Below are 19163 nucleotides of genomic sequence, written 5' to 3' on the forward strand. Positions count from 1 at the left end.
ATTTAAACTCTTGAGTCTGGTTTCCTTATCTATAAAATCAAGAGGCTGGAATGGTTGATGTCTATGGCAATTAGATGGAACAGTAAATAAGAGTATTGAACTTGGAGTCAGGAGGACCTGAGTTCACATCCAAGCTCAGACACTTACTAGTTCTGTGACCTTGAGCAACACACTTAACCTCTGTTTGCTTCAGGTTCCTCAACTGTAAAATGAGGATAATAGCACTTACCTTCTGGGATTGTTGTGAGGATAAATGAGATAATTCAAGGTGTCCCAAAAGTCTTAGTGGACAGTGGGATCCAAGAAGAAGAAGCTGTATTTGCAAAGCATTTTGCAAATGCTAGGTATTATTTTATCGTCACCATCATCTAAGGTCCTGCCCCTGCTCTAAATTCTATAATATGATCTTCATTGCCTTTCTTTCGCCACCTTGCTCCTCTAATCCAATGTGTCTTCCCCCTTTCCTACTTTCTCCATCCAGAGGCCCGGGGCATGGTGGAGTTTCAAGAGGGAGTAGAGCTGGTAGATGTTCGGGTCCCTCTTTTCATCCGTCCAGATAACGATGAGGATGAGCACCTGGTGGTAGAGGCCATTGATGTACCCCTGGGCACTGCCACCATTGGGCGTCGCCTGGTCAACATAACCATCATTAAGGAACAAGGTTAGAATTGATATTCAGGGTGAAATAGAACATGGTGGCAGGATGGAGGAGGAGAATGGCATAGAATCCTTTCTTCTACTTCACCTGGGCCCAAGAGTTCTTTGGATGCTACTGGACTCATTGCCAAGATTCCTGGTCTGCCATTTGCCACTTCTAATGAATTTCAGTCTTGCCTCCAACACTTCCTTTACTGCCTGAGCTGGGCAAGTCATAGATTTTCTGAATCTCAGTTTCCACGTATCTAGTAGCTACTGCCTAGGGTTGTTATGAAGATCAGATGAGATAACGTATACAAATTGCCATGCAAACCTTAAATTACTACATGAATGTCATACTGATATAGTAGAGAGAAATCTTGTCCTCAATGCCAGGAAGGACCTGAGTTCAAGTCCTCCCTCTTTTCCATACTCTCTGTGTGACCCTAGACAAGTTACTTAACCTATGAGTGCTTTAGGGAGTTTTCTAAGATTACAGGTTGCAGAGAAAGGTGCCAGCCTGCATTGATAAAGGAACTTGGTTTGGCTGGAAGATTTTTATACCAATGAAATCACAGGTCCAGCCTCAATTTATTTTTTTGTTATTATTATTAATCTCATTCTTCTCATTTCGATGAGAATGATAAAGACGTTTTCTCTGTTGTGGCTGATATGGTTTCAGGAATGAGGTTAGAAGATGCAAATAAGAGGGTTTGACCCAAGAAAGGGAAAAGGAAGGTTGAAACCTTCCCCCACACATACCGTCTGCTTTGGTTTCTTGCAGCCAGTGGAATAGTATCATTTGATCTACCAGAGTATTCCGTCAGCCATGTGGACCAGGTAGCCCGGATTCCTGTTATCAGACGCATCATGGACAGTGGCAAGTCTCAAGTCTCCTACCGTACACAAGACAATACAGCCCGTGCCAACCGGGTAAGAGCTTTCTTAGAGCTGGAATTATTCAGAAGATCAGGAGATAGTGGGGCATGTACCCAGAGGAGGCAATATGATGCCCTTTCCCCCTGCCCTACTGTGTGTGTGTGTGTGTGTGTGTGTGTGTGTGTGTGTGTGTGTGTGAATGGGGAGAAGGAATAGTGGCTTGGGTCCTCAAGAATTTTCCTTAGTGATTTGTTCTCTTTTGAGGATATGCCCAAATGACTTTGGATAGATGATCCTCATTCCTACCCTGATCTCCCTTGTTGGGGTGTAAGCTCGGTTCTCACGTGAACGGTCTTGGGTCAGGTAAAGGTGAGGGCTTCTAAACCGCAGAGCTCTCATGAGGCCCCCCAGGGAACAGCTGGGAATTGAGGAGTGAGACACGAGCTATCTTGTTTTTCCACCTCTTCTCAGTGGAAACTTGCTGGGGAGAACATCCCACCCTTGAGATTGGTCCGTGGTCTGAGCACACCTGTTGTTAATTGGCTAAGGGGCTGAGAGCATGCACCGTGTCCACGAGCGAACTATGCAGCTGGGAGAGCTTAAATGGGGACAGGAAAGCCTGGGGGTTGGGTTCCTCTCTCCTCCAGAAGGAGAAGGGGGCTCCACGGGGAGAACTTGTCCTGCATGCTGACATGTAGCTGGTATCCAGAATAAAGCCTACACTTCTGTTTGACCCTGGAGGTCTCTTCTCTCATTACATTTATCCGGCTGATCACCGAAGACCTGAGTTAGGTAAGAAGGACCTGGCAGCCCACGGCAATTAGGCCAGACAGTTCTTTCCTGTCCCTATTTAAGCTCTTCCAGCTGCATAGTTCGCTCGTGGACACTGTGCATGCTCTCAGCCCCTTAGCCAATTAACAACAGGTGTGCTCAGACCACGGACCAAACTCAAGGGTGGGATGTTCTCCCCAGCAAGTTTCCACTGAGAAGAGGTGGAAAAACAAGATAGCTTGTGTCTCACTCCTCAATTCCCAGCTGTTCCCTGGGGGGCCTCGTGAGAGCTCTGCGGTTTAGAAGCCCTCCCCTTTACCTGACCCGAGACCGTTCACGTGAGAACCGAGATTACACCCCAACACTCCCTGGCTCCCTTCCTGGTACCAAAGCCTCCCCATGAAGTTTCAGAAGTGCCACACAAAGTCAGATATTTGGTCCCCTCAGTGCTTTGTGGTATTGGCACTGAGGTATATCCTGTGGTAGCTCTTCTCCATGATGGCATCTACACAGATCAGAGTGCTAGACTGGGAGTCAGGAAGGCCTGAGTTCCAATCAAGCCTTAGACACTTACTAGTTGTGTGACTTTAAACAAGTCACTTTACTGCTGTCTGCCTTAGTTTCCTCAACTGTAAAGTTGGAATAATAGCAACTATCTCACAAAGTTGTTTTGAGGACCAAATGAGATAATATTTGTAAAGGGCTTAGCACAGTGCCTACCCATAGTATGTGCTATATAAATATTAGCTATTATTACCATATCCTAAGCATTTCTAACTCTCTTTAAATGTATTATACAGCTCCCTCAATGAATGCAAATGCTTTTTAGAAAGCATAAGTAAATTTTTGGTCTTAAATGTCTTAGAATTCTTCATGTTTACTCTGATGCCATTTCTATCTTGGGGAATGTCAAATATAGGCTCATAGGACCAACCCTCATGCCAAGACCATAACTAGGAATCCTTTCACTTAACCTAAAAAATAGTTCTAGTGGTATAAGCAGCAGAAGACAGACTGACTGAATGTACCTTGGACAAAGCCCTAGTGGTCCTGCCCTGGTTGTAGCTCTGCCTCAGGCTTCAGGGAACACATCCCCTCCCCAGGAGATGAGAAATACCAAATGACTTGACATCATTTAGACTTCTATGACCAGGTAGATGAATGCTCTACCCTACCCCACCCCTCACTCCTAATCCATTTCCAGTGACCCAGAGCTGTGGGAGAAAATAGAAAAGGCTGAGAAATCCAGAAGAGAAGAAGGGCAAAACCTCTCAGTACGACACACATGCAGCCACAACTCACTCAGCTACATGTCTAAAACAAATTGAGGAAGTTTTTTATTACAAAACAGACAGATCACATATGGAACTCATTACTATCAGAGGTTTTTGTTGTTGTCTAGTCAATTACCTGTATCTGACTCTTTGTGATCCCCTTTGGGGTTTTCTTGGCAGAGATACTGGAACAGTTTGCCATTTTCTTCCCAGCTCATTTTAAAGATGAGGAAACTGAGGCAAACAGGGTTAAATTAATTGCCCAGGTTCACACAGCTAGTAAGTGTCTGAGGTCAAATTTGAATTCAGGTCTTCCTGACTCCAGGGCCAGCAGTCTATCCGTTGTGCCACCAGAAGTAGTACAAACTGAAAATACAGAGGGTCAAAAGGGCCACAAGGGAGTACAAGATTGGGTGGATCATGAGTCTGACCCTAACATGATTCTTGTGTGTGTATATATGTACATGTGTATATGTGTGTGTATATATTTGTGTAAATACATATATGTGTGTATATGTGTGTGTATGTGTGTGTGTGTGTGTGTGTGTGTGTGTGTGTGTATTTGGACCAAACCTGTGATTTTATTGGTAGGGGGAACAGTGAATATGGAAACTCCTTCTAGCAATGCAGAGGGCATTAAGAGGTTAAGTTATTTGTGAAAATTCACACAGCCAGAGACTGAACTTGAACCCAGATCTCCCTGACTTCAAGACCAGTCCACACTGCCAGTTATGTTTTCAAATATCTATTTAAATAATCCCCACTGTCAATGGGGATCTTACCACATAACCATCATTAAGAAATAAGATTAGAATTGACATTTAGGGTAGAGTCAAGCCACATGACAAAATGGAAGAGAGAGGGTGGGCTGCTACGTCTAACATTGACTGCCCTTGTGTCTGCGTCTGTACTCAGACATGTCTGGGTATGTTTGGATGGGTGTTTCTGTGTGGTTCTGTGATTTTTCCTGCTTCCTTTGTGCCCACATTCCTGATGTTAGCTTCTCACTACATATCTAACCCTGTTCCCCAGGACTACATCCCTGTGGAAGGAGACCTGCTCTTCCAGCCAGGGGAGACAAAGAAGGAACTGCAAGTGAAGTTGTTGGATCTACAGGAAATGGACTCCCTTCTTTCGGGCCATCAATCTCGACGTTTCCACATCCACCTAACCAACCCCAAGTATGGTGCTCGGTTGGGCGAGCCACACTCTGCCACAGTCCTCATAGGTAATTGATGTGATGGAGAGACTGAGGGGAAAGTTCTGAGAAAGACCCTGCCTGAGTATAGGAGTAATTTGGGAATTCTACCTCCCAAATTCCCGTGAATAGCCTGTTGAAGATTCCTGAAATGCCATCATGAGGACTTTGAGTCCCCCTCTTTAAAAATTTCTGGTAGGAGTAATACATTAAGCCATTTTCAGTTCTAAATACCTTCATGCCCTGAACTAAGGGGATTTCAGACCCTAGAGAAAGGTGGAAAAAAATCGAGAGTCCCAGGTAATAGGTGGGAAAGGCACCAGAGCTGTAAGAAAAAAAAGGAGTTAAAAACAAAATTTGCTTATTCCCATCTTGAAATTTTAGATGCCCTGCTGGAGAGTAGGCATCTTGAGACACTGTCTGACATGGTCATACTCCCTAGAAGCATTTCTCAGAAGCTCTCTTTACTGAAGAGTGACCTCAGAGAAATCAGTCCTAACTTGTTAGGGTCATCTGTTGAGCATCTGGCTCCCACTAGTGGCACAAAAGTCACTGGGTTCTGTGTTCGTGCTTTGTCTTTGCTTAAACAAGGATGTCCCTTTCTTCCCATTCACTACAGAAAGCATGAATAGGGATTTCGTTGGCCAAACTGCTTCACCATATTCTACCCGGGCTGATCCAGGTGCCCCTCAGAACCCCACTGCCAAGGCTGTTGCCTCACGTAGGATCCATTTCAATTGGCTACCACCTCCTGGCAAGCCATTTGGGTACAAGGTAAGAGGGCTGACTACGCTTCCTAGCTGCCCCCTTCAGTCAATTACTGGCTAACAATTCTGGCTTAAAATAAATGGTTTTGCATCTCTGGGCCACTGTTTTCCTCATCTATAAAATAAGAAGGTTGGATTAGATGATCTCTAAATCTATGGTCCTGTGAGTATTTTCACTTGTTTTCAATAGAATCACTGAAGGCTTAGCATATCTGCTCACATTTCTAAAGCCCTGCCCTATTGTCTTCTCTATTGCCATGATTATGAATTCCTTGAGGGAATATATCCCCGTCACTTAGAACGGTGCCTAGCACATCGTGGATACTTAATAAATGATTGCCTAATGGACTGTCCACTATTTCCTGTCATACAGCTTATTGTTCATAAACCACTATGTATTATAACCCAAGGGAGGGTCCTTTTCTTTCTGACATCTTTCCCTGCGGGTACAGGTAAAATACTGGATACAGGGTGACCCTGAATCAGAGGCTCAGTTCATTGATTGCAAAGTACCTTCCGTGGAGCTCACCAACCTATACCCATACTGTGACTATGAGATGAAGGTGTGTGCCTACGGGCCAATGGGTGAGGGGCCTTATAGCTCCCTGGTATCCTGCCGTACCAATGAGGAAGGTAAGTCTTTCCCAGACCCTCTGCTCTAATGTTGTTCCTTCTTTTTAAAAAAATTATTTTATTTTTAATTGATGGAATAAAATAAACATTTCCAAAACATAGTATAATAAAAAAAGATGATTACACGTTAAACTGCAAATCTACTATATACAACTTTTAAATATACAACAGTTATCATGTAAATTTCTTTTTTTTCCTTTTTTTTCTTTCCTTCCTCACCCCCTAGCCCTAGACATGGCCACTATTAGACATAAGCAGGTATATACACACACACACATACATATGTAATACATACTATATGTATACATGTATTTATATGTATATATGTAAAATTATTCTATACATACTTCTATTTATCAGTTCTTTCTCTGAATGTAGTGTCTTTCTTCATATGTCCTTTATAGCTAATTTGGGTATTTATAATAGTCAAAATAACTTATTCACTCAAAGTCCTTTTTAAAACCATATTTTTGTTACTATATATACTGTTCTCTCGGTTCTGCTCATTTTGTTCTTCATTATTTTGTGTAGATCTTTCCATGTTTTTCTAAGATCATTGAACTCATCATTTCTTATAGCACAATAGGATTCCATCACAATCATATCCCACAACTTGTTCAGTCATTCCCCAATTGATGGATATGCCTGCAATTTCCAGTTCTTTGCCAAGGTTGTTTCTTATCTGTCTTTTCCCAAAGCAAGATAAATCCCTCCTATTCTCGTTCCCATGGCTCCTAGAGGAGTCTTCCTACCCTAGCCCTCCTTTCCTCATTCACCACATTCTCCTGACCTCTTGACTCCTGAGGACTCCCACTTCTCTTCCCACCACTGATTGCTTTCCCCTTGTCTCTCCACTCTGATCAACCACAGTCCCCAGTGAACCTGGACGTCTGGCCTTCAATGTTGTTTCCTCCACTGTCACCCAGCTGAGCTGGGCTGAGCCAGCTGAGACCAACGGGGAGATCACAGCCTATGAGGTCTGCTACGGACTGGTCAATGAAGACAATAGTAAGGACTCTCTATGTGACCCCTCCCCATCCCACAAAAACTTGTGGTGTCAGTTTCTAGTATCCAAGACCCTTTAGGAAAAATGATGGTGACAGCAAGACACATTTGGGCATGAGTAGAAAGGGAAAGAAGCCAGGGATAAAAGCTATACCTTCAACAGAGTATAATAACAGCATCTCTAACTTTCTACTATATGGAGGGTACAGTACTACAATCAATCCTGACCAACTGATAATCCAGAAATTATAGGGGTTGGAGTGAAGCATGTTCCCTGATTTTTTTTTTTTTACAAGTTTACAATATATTGGCTCTGCAGTTGACAGTCAGGAACTGTTACACTGAACCACACTAGGGCAGGGAAGGGTGGGATTCATAGAGGGGAGGAAAGACCATAAGGAAGCTGGTATGAAATTCTATAGGTGCTATGAGTGATGTATCAAGTAAAAACTGAGTGTGACTAATGAAATGTACCTTGTATTTATATTGGATTTTTGGATCTTTAATTCTATCCTCACACTCCTGGTAAACAAACAGATGCAGATTGGATAGATAGATAGATAGGTAATTTGATAGATAGATATAGATACATACATACATACATACATGTTTATTATGTACCTAGCACTATGTTAAGCACAGGGGATAGAAATATAAGCATTACATTCTAATGAGGAAAGACAGTTAACACAAGGGTATAGGAAGGAAAGGGAAGAAGGTATTTTTGCAAAGTCATTGCTGTACAAGGGGAAATGGATACTCAAAGAGCTGAAATGACTCGCTTGAGGTCACCCAGTGAGTCTGTCTTAGAACTAAGACAAGATTCCATGAAGCATGATGTTCTCTCTTGCCCCAGAACCCATCGGGCCCATGAAAAAAGTGCTGGTGGATACACCCAAGAAGAGGACACTGTTGATTGAGAACCTTCGAGAATCACAGCCCTACCGATACACAGTAAAGGCCCGCAATGGGGCAGGCTGGGGGCCAGAGAGAGAAGCCATTATCAATCTTGCTACCCAACCTAAAAGACCTATGTCCAGTGAGTATCTGGGCTGGGTAGAAAGGCCAAGAGGGAGAAAGAAATAACAGTAGGATAAATCCCAGCTCACTTCTTCCCCTTCCCCTTTCTAGTCCCCATCATCCCAGACATCCCCATCGTAGATGCCCAAGGAGGGGAAGACTATGACAGTTTCCTCATGTACAGTGATGACGTCTTGCGCTCCCCTGCCAGCAGCCAGAGACCCAGCGTCTCTGATGACACAGGTACATTGAGTTTGGAAGGCAAAGATGGGGAGGGGGAGAATTCTGGTTGGGGACAGCTCTTGGAAAAGAAGGGCAGGATTGATGCCAGAAGGAGGGAGTGGGGAGGGCAGTGCCCATGTTTTTTTGTCACTCTTCCATGAATTGTCATGGGACCAGAGCGTCCCATCAAGTAAATGGATACTAGGCTATATGTTTATGGAGAAACACACAATGTAGCCTTAAGGGACTCTTGGAACGAGTCTCTAGAGACTCGTTCATTGAGAACATCTGCCTGTCACTCTCGGAATCAGCAATAGCCAAAGCAGTAGTGTCTGAGGTAGACGTAGCAAAAATTATCCTGCTTTAGTGGCAGAAAAACAGGCAGGTAGTCCTAACTTACCTCTAGTTCCAACTGACCAAAAGATATTTCTCCAGACCATTAGATGGGAGGGGTCTGAGAGTCCCATGGCTACAGCCAGAGTCATTCTCCAAGCAGGACTTGAGTCAGCTCTCCATGATATTGTACCCCATCCTTCCTTTCCCCCCATATACACTCTTGCTCTTCCTTTATCTTTTCCACTTTTCTTTTGTCCCTTCTTTCCGCTGCTTGCCAAGTGTGGCACATAGAAAGTCCACTCTTGGCACTACCACTAACTCCTAGTCTGACTTCTATCATGGGTTTTTGAGAGGATCATGGGAAATAATAGATTTTAAAAAATTTTTAAGAGTATGAAGTGCTAATATCAATGCGCAGTACCACCGTTGATTTCCTCTGGCCTTGTAGGAGGCCCCACAGACATTCTTTAGCTTTATGGGGAGGGATTTGAGCCAAAGGAGGCCACTGATCTATTTTAAGAGACTGGGGTTTGATGGTGAAGAGCCCTAGTTTGGGATATGAATTCAAGTCCCAGCTCTAATAATAAGCTATATGACCTTGGTTATGTAATTTTCCCTCCCTAGGCTTGTTTCTTGAATCTTATAGCTACAACATTCCAGGACTCTGGTCCCAGACTGAGGGAAACATACTTTCAATCTGACCTGCTTTTACCCTCCTCCTGTGAAGTCTCTTTGGTGCTCTTTGTTTTTCTTCCTGTGACTTCTCTTGAAATCAACAACTAGATGTAGAAACCCTTTGCACTTCCTCAGTGTTCAGGTTTGTTCCAAATGATGGGCAAATGGCTTAAGTGCTGTCAAGCTACCACAGGCAGCTAGTTTTGGCCCAGCCCTGACAAGCAATTACAGGTTGTCACTCCTATCAAGCCAGACTTATCTCCACCCCAGGAGGCAGTGCCAACCTGCCCCTTCATTGTTCCCAAGGCTCCTGCTGGAAGTTCGAGCCACTGCCAGGAGAGAACCTGAATTTCCGGCAGATCACGTGGCAGCTGCCCCCAGAATTCATCCCCCGCCTTTCCAGCAGCAGCGGGCTCTCCTCTGAGGCTGAGGGGCTCATCCTGCCCCAAGATGATAGCAATCCAGGAGGCAGCCTTCCCCGAAGGGGGACGCCCCATCCCCCAGAAGGTGACAGAGGAAGCCAGGCACACACTTCTGCTCCTTAAACGATTTCCCCACCCTTTCTTCCCCTGACATCATATCCTGATGGACAAGCTGGCACAGCTGGCAGTGCTCCCCATATACACACCAAAGATAGGTAGACGTGTGTTTACTCTATGTACCCTGGCAGGAGAATGGCAAAAATGTTCAGGGTGGCAGAACAGAGCTGGCGTTTGGTAAGGTCAAAAATGAGGCTCATGAGAGGAGATGATCTCAGAAGGTCTCTGAATCAGCCTAGTTCCTAGAGCTATCAAGGCAGAGGCTGGCATGTCTTCCCTGGAAGTTGCTGCCTTGAGAAGCAAAGAAGTCCCAACCCCCTTCTAGAACTGAGAAGGAGCAGGAAGCCAATGAAACTCTTCCTTCCGGGGCTTCAAGGAGTGGTTCAGGAGCTAGCCAAAGGGACAGGAAGTAGGCACAATGAGGGTAGAATTTATCTGTAGACTGACATAAATCAGACCCCATAGGGCTCTACTGAGAGGTCAGGGTCAAATTAGAAGGGCCTCACCCCCAGGGAAATTGAATTTGGGCCAAAAACTCCTAGGCATCTGATTCTCTGTTTTCCCTATCCCTCCATCCACCCATGCCCAGAAGGCAAGTAATAGTAATCTTATCTGAATCAGATTTAGGGGTGGGATGAGGTTTTTACCTCCTAAATTCACCAGGGTGAAAGGTTGGGCTATACCTGGGAAATTTGGCAATGTGGAATGGAAAGCCCCCTAACTTGGAGCCAGATTATCATCTGACCATCTGTGTGCCGTTGGGCAAGACCTCTGGGCTTCAGTTTGCTCATCAGTAAAATGAGTGGGGCTGGACCAGGTGGCTTCTGAAGTCTTTTCCACATTCTGACCTTAGGAGCCTGATTCCCTTATCTATTCCCCACTCCCCACACAGAGCACTTACTGAATGGGAGGCTGGACTTCGTTTTCCCAGGCAGTGCTAACTCACTGCACAGGATGACTACCACTACATCTGCCTACGGCACCCACCTGAGCCCCCACCCACAACACCGAGTACTAAGCACTTCCTCCACTCTCACCCAAGATTATCATTCCCTGACTCGAACAGAGCATTCAGCAACCCTACCCAGAGACTACTCTACCCTGGCATCTGTCTCTTCCTATGGTGAGTGACCCATGACTGATGGGGGCTTAGGGAAAAAAGGGAGGGGACTTTCTACCAGTTTTATTTGAATTCAGGTGGCACTCATTTGTGCACCTCCCTGTTCTTTTGTTAACCCTGTCTTTCTAGATTTCCACAGGCTTGACACAACAGCCGGATGCTGCCCCAGCCTCTCACTCTCTCCATTTTATCCACCTTAGGCCTCCCTCCCATTCAAGAAGATGGGGGGAGCAGGTATACTGGGGCTCAGATTTCTGGGCCAAAGGATGGAGTTCAGGTGAAGGTTTTCCACTCGTACAGTGGTTTTCAGGACTCTGTAATCCTGGCCAAACCAGCAGCACACACCTGGGGCCCAGGTAGAGCCTGTGGTGCTTTATTCCATATTGCAGTGGCTGCCCTGTCCTCATCTACACATCTGCCCAGTCCAACAATCACCACTTCATCATTCTCCATTCCATTTGCAGATTCCATGCTAGGCCCACTAGAGCTGCTAACCATTCACCTCCCAGCTTGTGCTTTGGTTCTAATGCACTCTGATATCTCTTTCCTGGGGAGGAAGGGGGGGGTAGGGGGGCGGGGGGCGGGAACACACTTCCTTGCTGCAGAAAGAAAAGGGAAGAAGAGTTAAGACCTGCTTGTTCCTGTGTGGGAAAGTTCAGTAGAGGGGAGGGGTCAGCATAGCTGACAGGGCTCTTGGCATATTCCTCTTGAGGGCATAGGTTACTAGTATAGGACTGAGTTACTTGTTTTCAGGACCTTTACCCACCATGGCATGAAAGCTAATTCCAAACTTAACTCTCTTCTCCAGTCAATGCTATAGCCCTCTGCCTCCTCTCCCTTCTACCTGCAATCTTTCCTTCCTCCAGAATCCCACCTGCCCTCTGGGGTGCCTGATACCCCCACCCGCCTGGTGTTCTCAGCTCTTGGACCCACATCCCTGAAAGTGAGCTGGCAGGAGCCACAATGTGACCGAGCCCTGCAAGGCTACAGCATGGAGTACCAATTGCTGAGTGGAGGTGAGGAGTTACCCCCATGGGACCTTCTCAGGCTCCTAGAGCTACCCAGCAGGATGGGAATATTTTCATGCCAGGCCCCCAGCTTGTGAGGCTGGTGCCAAGGGAGGTGAGGGGTTAAACTTAATGGCTCCTACTCCAGCTCAAAGGGCTGGCTATTTGGGTCATAGGTTGCCAAGTAATGACTTTCTGGAGTATCCCTATTCAAGTTCAAAAGGCGCTGAAGTCAGGTGAGGAAAAGAAACTTTCAAGACACCAATCCTTGATAGTAAAATTCCTGCCCAAGAAAGTGTTAACTGACTCCAGGTCTGGCATTTCTGAAATGCTAATTATTGAGATTCCGTAGTTCTAAGAATCTCACTGCATAGCCCTGAGGCCTGTGTGCCAAAAACGAAATCAGCTCATTATTTCTCCACCAGGGTCTTTTGATGTTTTAATGAAGTCAAATACCCACAAAAGAAACCCAACGGTCTGATGAGGATACATGGTCTTACTTTTCTTTCTACCAAGCCCTCAGGAACCTGTGGCCTCAACACCACATTTGGCCCTCTAGGTCCTCAAGTGCAGCCCTTTGACTGAATCCAAACTTCACAGAACAAATCCCCTTAATAAAAGGATTTGTTCTGTCAAACTTGGCCTCAGTCAAAGGCTGAACCCAAGGACCTAGAAGTCTGGCATCGAGGAAGCAGGTTCCCCACCCCTGCCCCAGAACTAAACATAGGAATTTATGGGAAGATTGAAATTCTCCATTTGCAAATTCCCGAAAAAGTTCTCTAAATATTCCCCAAAGCATTCCTACTTCCTACTTTCACCTGTTCCTGGTCTTCCTTCCCCTATTCTGGTCCTATTCTTTCCCTTTTTCTCTCCTTTGCATTTCAAAGGCCTTCCTTGGGTCTATTCCCACCCAACCCTCCAGCTGGTCCATGGAGGCCCTTGGGTGCCATCTTTGAGGCAGCATGTCACAAAGTGAATATGACAACTAGGGAAAAAAACATTCCAGTGCTTGATCTTGAACTCCAAGGTATGGTGGTGACCCACTTCCCTTTGTTCATTTCCTCCCAAAGGTGAGCTACATAGACTACACATTCCCGACCCTCACCAGACCTCTGTAGTGGTGGAAGATCTCCTGCCTAATCACTCCTATGTCTTCCGTGTCCGTGCACAGAGCCAGGAAGGCTGGGGTCCCGAGCGTGAGGGTGTCATCACCATCGAGTCTCAGGTGCACCCCCAAAGCCCACTCTGTCCTCTGCCAGGTGAGACCAACCTTCCTGTCGCCAACTCAATTCTTGCCTGAGAAACAAAATTGAGCTTGACTGAACATGATGCAAGAGGAGGACCCCCTCTCATTTCCTCTCTCCCTTACTCCTCTCTTGAACTTAGCACAGTACCTGGCATGTAACATTTATTGATTGAATCTCACCCGCATCCCACTATTTTCTCAGGTTCAGCCTTTACTCTGAGCACTCCTAGTGCCCCAGGTCCCTTGGTGTTCACGGCCCTGAGTCCGGACTCACTGCAGATGAGCTGGGAACGACCTCGCCGGCCCAACGGGGACATTCTGGGGTACCTGGTGACCTGTGAGATGGCCCAAGGAGGTAGTGGCCCGTGGCTCCCAAACCCAGGGATCTCCACTTTATCTAGACCTATAATTTCTACAAGAAAAAATGGAGGGACCTTAGAAAGTGGGAATAGGAGAGGGAGGACAGAGAGGAGACATCTAGGAAGTATTGGAGCTTCTAACCTTTCTCTTGACCCACATCTCCCTTCAGGTCCATCCACTACCTTCCAGGTAGATGGCGACAGCCTGGAGAACCGGCTGACAGTGCCAGGTCTGAGTGAGAATGTGCCTTACAAATTCAAAGTCCAGGCAAAGACCACACAAGGTTTTGGACCAGAGCGTGAGGGTATCATCACCATTGAATCTCAAGATGGAGGTAGGTCAAAAACCCTGCTTCAGCCTCACCTTTCTGTCAAGCCCCTGAATGACCTCTTAACACTCCCATGACCTCCCCCCTGTTCCAGGTCCCTTTCCACAACCGGGACACCTTGCACTTCAGCAACAGACATCTCAATTTCCCAGAGGGTACACCAGCGTTACCACAACAACCCACTCCACAGTCACGAAGCCGTTCTTACCAGGTGAGGCTTGGTAGTTGTAGGAAGAGTGGTCCTGGCTGGGCTTGGACCAGTCCTTTCTGGCACTAATTACGTTTTATGGGGATGAAGTGAGCTACAAGTGAAAGGCTCCTATAACATGCCTCCATTCTGCTTATCCCTGCAGATGGACTGGCCCTAGAGACCCAGCAGCTAGAGGCTGGTAGCTCCATCACTCGCCATGTGACTACTCAGGAATTTGTGAGCCGAACAATGACGTCTAGTGGGACCTTAACCAAGCAGCTGGAACACCAATTCTCCCATACATGAGAGTCTCACAAGCACCAGCACACCTTACCCTACAACCTTTCTTCTTTCCCCTAATTCAGCCTGTGTTTCCTTCCATTACTCTTTGCCAACTCAACTCTGCTTATCTCCAAGGGGGCAAAGTGGGGGGACAGAATCATTGGGAGGCAGAGGGGAATGAGGGAGGGTTCAGTTGGTGGAAACGCTATCCCAGAAGCTAGCCTGTCCTCTAGCTCCAAACCCAATTTGTAACCAAAGAGCTGCAGAACATGGAAGCAGGGAGGGGGGCTTCTAATCTTCGTCTTGCCACTTAAGAATAAATGTTTTTGCTACCAATTGGTTCTTTCATCTCCATGCCTCCAGGACCCAACATTATGCCAGCCCCCAGCCCCGTACCATCTTTGATGGCATGCCCTCTCCTGTCCCTGAATTGCTTTCCCAGAATACAAATACTCAAAACTGTAGAAATTTTTATTTAATCACTCATAAACAGATAGCTTCCCCCATCATGGTCCATTGCCCACCCAGGGGAAGGTCCTTCCAGGTATGAGGTATCCAGCTTGTACTTCTCTCCACAATGACTCTTCACAAAGGCTGCACCTTGGCCCCATCAGCTGCTTTCGAGAGGTAGAAGGTGGCGGTCCCTTTGTATTGATCCTGTGGAAGAAAAAGGCTCTGAGTACAAGGACCCAGAACCCCCTTCTTCACTCTGCCTATCCCCAAATGGCAACCTACCTGGATATGCTTCATGACTCTGGTTGCTGCATCTGCCTCCAGGAGGGTGACCGTACAGCCACCAAAGCCCCCTCCAGTCATGCGACTGCCGTATACACCAGACACAGAGAGGGCCAGTGTCACCAGCTGATCCAACTCAGGGCAGCTCACCTCATAGTCATCCCTGGACAAACCACAAGGTTATATAAGGTTTGGGGAAGAAGCCAGGAAAAGCCCAGGCTCAGGGGACATCTGTTGTGGTAGGTACACGTAGAGGTGGGAAGACAACCAGTCCTACCTGAGGGAGTTGTGGCTTTCCACCATGAGTCGGCCAAAAGTTTTATAGTTACTTGTGCTCAGAGCAGCTGCAGCCTCAGATGTGCGCTGAATCTCCCCCACAACATGCCGTGCCCGCCGGAATTCCTCCTTGGTCAGCAGCTCCTTCCGGGCTAAAAGAAAACAGGTCTCAGCAATGCCTGACATGCTAGGGTGGGAGTGTAGTACCCTGAGGAAGGAGCATGTCCACAGGAAAGAAAACAACCAATCTTGCTCTTGGATGTCTGAGTGGAGATTATGGCAAGGGCTTCTGGGTAGGTGTCAGGATTACTAGGTTTGGTAGTAAGTGGTGATCAGGAGGGAAGGTCATGCAAAAGACTCCAGGATAGTGAGACACACACACAGACACACACTGTCTCTCTCACTCTCTGCCCATCACCCTGACAATTATTACCAATCCCTCACCCTCTAGATCTTTCATGTCTACTTCTCGCAAACTCTTCTTGCCCAGTGCCTTGGCAGCTGATTCACACTGACGCCGCCGTATAGGGTACTCACTAGAACCAAGTGAGTGACGGACATTGGAGTTGGTAATGAGCACAGCTACACCTGGGTCTGACAAGGGCACCGGGCATGTCTCTAGGGACCTGGGGACAGAAAAAAAGACCAAAGATCATCATCTTAAGTCATTTAATGGACACCATCCACCCCTAGAGGCACAGGAAAAGGTCACCCTTAAGCCCTTTCTGGGCCAGGTGAGAACACCAGGATGACAGAAGGAGCAAAGAAGCCAGGAATACAGAGTGTAAAAGAGGAACAAATTCCCTGACCTGCAATCAATGAGCAGTGCGTGGCCCTTCTGCCCGAACAGTGAGATGAGCTGGTCCATGATGCCACAGGGCACCCCTGCAAAGCTGTGCTCTGCCTGCTGACACACCTGAGCACGCATGACTGCTGCCACAGAGTCTATGGCACATAGATGGGGTGTAGGGAGAGAACTGGGGCTAAGTAGGCAACAAGGGAGCAAAGAAGGAGGTTGCCCTCGGAGTCCTTTATTTAGTACAGGGTAGAAAGGCTGTAAGAAGGGTATAAAGGGAGGAGTCAGTCCCAAGGTGGGGGGCTTAGGGAAAGATTCCTAACTCCCTCCCTTAAGCCAAGGTAAGAATAAAGTTTCTCCAGTAATTAGGGGTTCCTATGGGAAAGGGCAGGGAAGCCGGGCAAGGTACCTGGACAAAGCTGCTGCAAGAATGTATAAGTTGCCACTTCCAGGGATGCAGAACTGGACAGGCCACCACCCAGTGGCACTGAACTGGTCACCACTGCACTGAAGCCAGGGAGGGGAGAAGCTGCTAGGGAAAAAATTGGGGGAAAGAATTAGGGGGCTGTGAGATGAGGATACGTAGGTCCAAGAAGTCAAAGGTGAGACTTCATTAGGTACTAGTAGTGGCTGGCATGTAAAAGAACTATTGTGATTTACATCCCTAGAGGAATAGGGTAGCCTGGCATCCAGGAAAGTTGCCCCCCCCTCCCCCTGCCTAGGTGCATTATAAACTGTGTCTCATCCATCAGTTCCCAAAGAATATAGTTAATATCCAGAGGGACCCCTTCTCCTTTCTTCCTCTCAATCACATACCTGGATAATGCTGTATCACCCCCTTCACATAGTTGGCCCAACGAGGCATCCCAGGTTCCAGAGGCTGATCTGCAGTAGGTAGTGGGAACTCTACCCGCCTTGGCTCATCAGCATACTCCGAAGTTGTTACAAGAGAGATGAGGCCATCCAACCGTGGAACTCCTACCAGCACTGTCACCAGCTCCAAAGCCTGGTAAAGGAGAAAGAATATAAAGGTCTTACCCTATGGTAAATACTAGGACCTTCCTGAATATTTAAAAATTGGGAGAATGCCAGGAACAGATAATCCAGGAAGTTGAGGTCTTGAACTCCCCTTCCCAAACTGGGTTCCCTGGACTCTGAAATGGGAACTGATCTCTATAGCCACTTGATTGGGGTTGGGGGGGGAGCTGATCTCCAGAAAATTGTCAGCACTGAACTGGTACTAGGGACTCAACACCTCCCCTGCCCCCAACCCTCCTGGGTCTTCAGGGATCAGGACAACTGATACAACAAACACAGGACTGGACTCTGCCCCATGAAGCAGGGGCTCCCAGTGCAGTAAAGGGGAAGAGTTCAGAGGAAAGACGACAGCAAAGTGGCCCAGATCATTTGAATGGATAGGGTAACCTTGAACCTAAACATCTGCCTTTTAAACAGCAATACAGGGCTGCAGAAAAGGCCTGGGTTTAGGAACGCTTCCTAGGTGGTGAGGAATCTGAAGCCTTGAATTCCCCATTCCTGTCCTAGGGCTATGCAAGAACTACTTAAGTCAGAGACCTCAGAGCCTCAGGAAAAAGAATGGCCTCAAGCTAGAAGCTCTCAAGTCCCTTTCGGCTTTAAATTTTATCTTATTCTGCGGTCTCGAGACCACAAGTGGTCCTTTAGGTCCTCAAGTACGCCCTTTGACTAAATCCAAACTTACTCCGTGAAGTTTAGATTCAGTCAATGCGCCGCACTTGACGAGCTGGAGGGGCCACAAGACTCTGAAACCGAAGGTTCCCCACCTATTCTAGAGTATAAGGACCTCAGGGTGTCCGTCAGGTGGCAGAAGGAATTTCATGCTATTCTCTCCAAAACGAGCTCCAGATTTTTGGAAACACTACCTATATTCCCCTGGGCAGGCAACCCAGGAGGATGCACTGAAAGCATGGGACTCGGAGGGGCAGGAGCGGCAACCAGGTCACATTTTCTCCCAGCAAAAGTCTATTTCCCCAGAAAATCCCTCTTCTCCCTTCCCAGTGACGTGGGAGGAAGCCACAATCCCAAAACAGCTCGGCTACTCGCCCAGCTGGCCCTCACCCCCAAGCCCAGGAGTCCCCAAAGGCACCAGCACTGTACGCAGAACAATCCTCTCCAGACGCGCACAAGAAGCGCATTCCCTTGCTACAGTCACAGGGTGCGGCAGCTTCCCCCTAAGAAACTTGAACAGAAAGGCGAACAAGAGTGGAGGGGACGATTCCTCCACCCACGCTCCCCCAGCTCCGGGACCCTCACCATGGGCAGCACCAGGCCATCGTTGTAGTCCGTGTGCTCTCCGATCAGGTTGACTCGGCCGGGGGCAGACACTGCCAGGGTGGGTTCGGACCCAAACTCCTTGCGGAAGGCCCTCTGGGCTTCTTCCAAGAGCGCCCCGACCTCAGGCTCCAGGGGCGCAGACATGGTGCTCTGCCTACCGCGCTGAGACGCAGACTGAGGGGGCCGCGAAGGCCACCCCAATCACGCTGGCATGCTCGGGGGAGGAGCCTAGCGCAGGACGCTCACTAGCCGGTCCGGCCCCGGACGCACCAGCCCCGCCCGCTACGCTCCCGCTTCAGAACCTTTCGAAGCTCCGGTCTTCTATGGGTCCGGCGCCTCACGCTCCTCCCCCCGAATCGAATTCCGCCCAGTTTCTCCCCTCGGGCCACGGGGCGGACGTGCGGCCAAGCGCGTGCTTGCGTGGCTGCGGTGCCGCTGCCCGGCTCCCTGTGGGCTACTGTAACCTTGTTGGTGGGGCGGTCCTCAGATGCAGAGCTAGAAGGGACCCCGCAAACCATCTGGTCCGGTCCCCTTATTTGACCGAGGAGGGAGCTG

General features: G+C 47.7%; 2 protein-coding genes across 8 annotated transcripts in view; one reads left to right on the forward strand and one right to left on the reverse strand.

The window, feature by feature from the left end:
• ITGB4 (integrin subunit beta 4) overlaps positions 1-14824 on the forward strand; it is a 45629-nt gene extending 30805 nt beyond the window's left edge. For 2 of the 6 annotated variants that reach the window (XM_072645718.1, XM_072645717.1), the window contains exons 25-41: positions 482-661; positions 1421-1569; positions 4593-4788; positions 5378-5532; positions 5978-6158; positions 7029-7166; positions 8020-8202; positions 8295-8426; positions 9723-9923; positions 10848-11078; positions 11276-11431; positions 11942-12091; positions 13153-13341; positions 13531-13683; positions 13858-14022; positions 14111-14227; positions 14370-14824. In XM_072645718.1, coding sequence (XP_072501819.1) covers positions 482-661; positions 1421-1569; positions 4593-4788; positions 5378-5532; positions 5978-6158; positions 7029-7166; positions 8020-8202; positions 8295-8426; positions 9723-9923; positions 10848-11078; positions 11276-11431; positions 11942-12091; positions 13153-13341; positions 13531-13683; positions 13858-14022; positions 14111-14227; positions 14370-14512 — 2819 coding nt within the window. In that variant the 3' untranslated portion in view covers positions 14513-14824. Of the gene's footprint in view, positions 1-481; positions 662-1420; positions 1570-4592; positions 4789-5377; positions 5533-5977; positions 6159-7028; positions 7167-8019; positions 8203-8294; positions 8427-9722; positions 9924-10847; positions 11079-11204; positions 11432-11941; positions 12092-13152; positions 13342-13530; positions 13684-13857; positions 14023-14110; positions 14228-14369 lie in introns of those variants that run through there. The other 4 variants (XM_072645719.1, XM_072645720.1, XM_072645721.1 and 1 more) reach the window with 4 other exon arrangements.
• A 117-nt stretch (positions 14825-14941) lies between these two features.
• Positions 14942-18953, reverse strand: GALK1 (galactokinase 1). Of its 2 annotated transcripts, none has more exons than XM_072645724.1 (8): positions 18588-18953; positions 17112-17301; positions 16705-16824; positions 16309-16444; positions 15944-16125; positions 15501-15651; positions 15224-15386; positions 14942-15145 (listed from the first exon to the last, which is right to left on the reverse strand). In XM_072645724.1, the coding sequence occupies exons 1-8, from the start codon at positions 18750-18752 to the stop codon at positions 15074-15076; spliced, it is 1179 nt and encodes a 392-aa protein (XP_072501825.1). In that variant the 5' UTR covers positions 18753-18953; the 3' UTR covers positions 14942-15073. The 2 variants fall into 2 exon arrangements, with proteins under 2 accessions (XP_072501825.1, XP_072501824.1); XM_072645723.1 differs by having other exon boundaries at positions 16705-16827.
• Between the last annotated feature and the right edge of the window lie 210 nt (positions 18954-19163).

This window comes from Notamacropus eugenii, chromosome 2 (genome assembly GCF_028372415.1).
Source record: "Notamacropus eugenii isolate mMacEug1 chromosome 2, mMacEug1.pri_v2, whole genome shotgun sequence".
Lineage (NCBI taxonomy): Eukaryota > Metazoa > Chordata > Mammalia > Diprotodontia > Macropodidae > Notamacropus > Notamacropus eugenii.

Coding starts and splice junctions, on each gene's coding strand:
- GALK1 (XM_072645723.1), bottom strand. CDS start 18,752: ATGTCTGCGCCCCTGGAGCCTGAGGTCGGGGCGCTCTTGGAAGAAGCC. Junction 16,828..17,111: donor GGTGATACAGCATTATCCAG/GTATGTGATTGA, acceptor TTTTTTCCCTAG/CAGCTTCTCCCCTCCCTGGC. Junction 15,652..15,943: donor AGACATGAAAGATCTAGAGG/GTGAGGGATTGG, acceptor GTTTTCTTTTAG/CCCGGAAGGAGCTGCTGACC.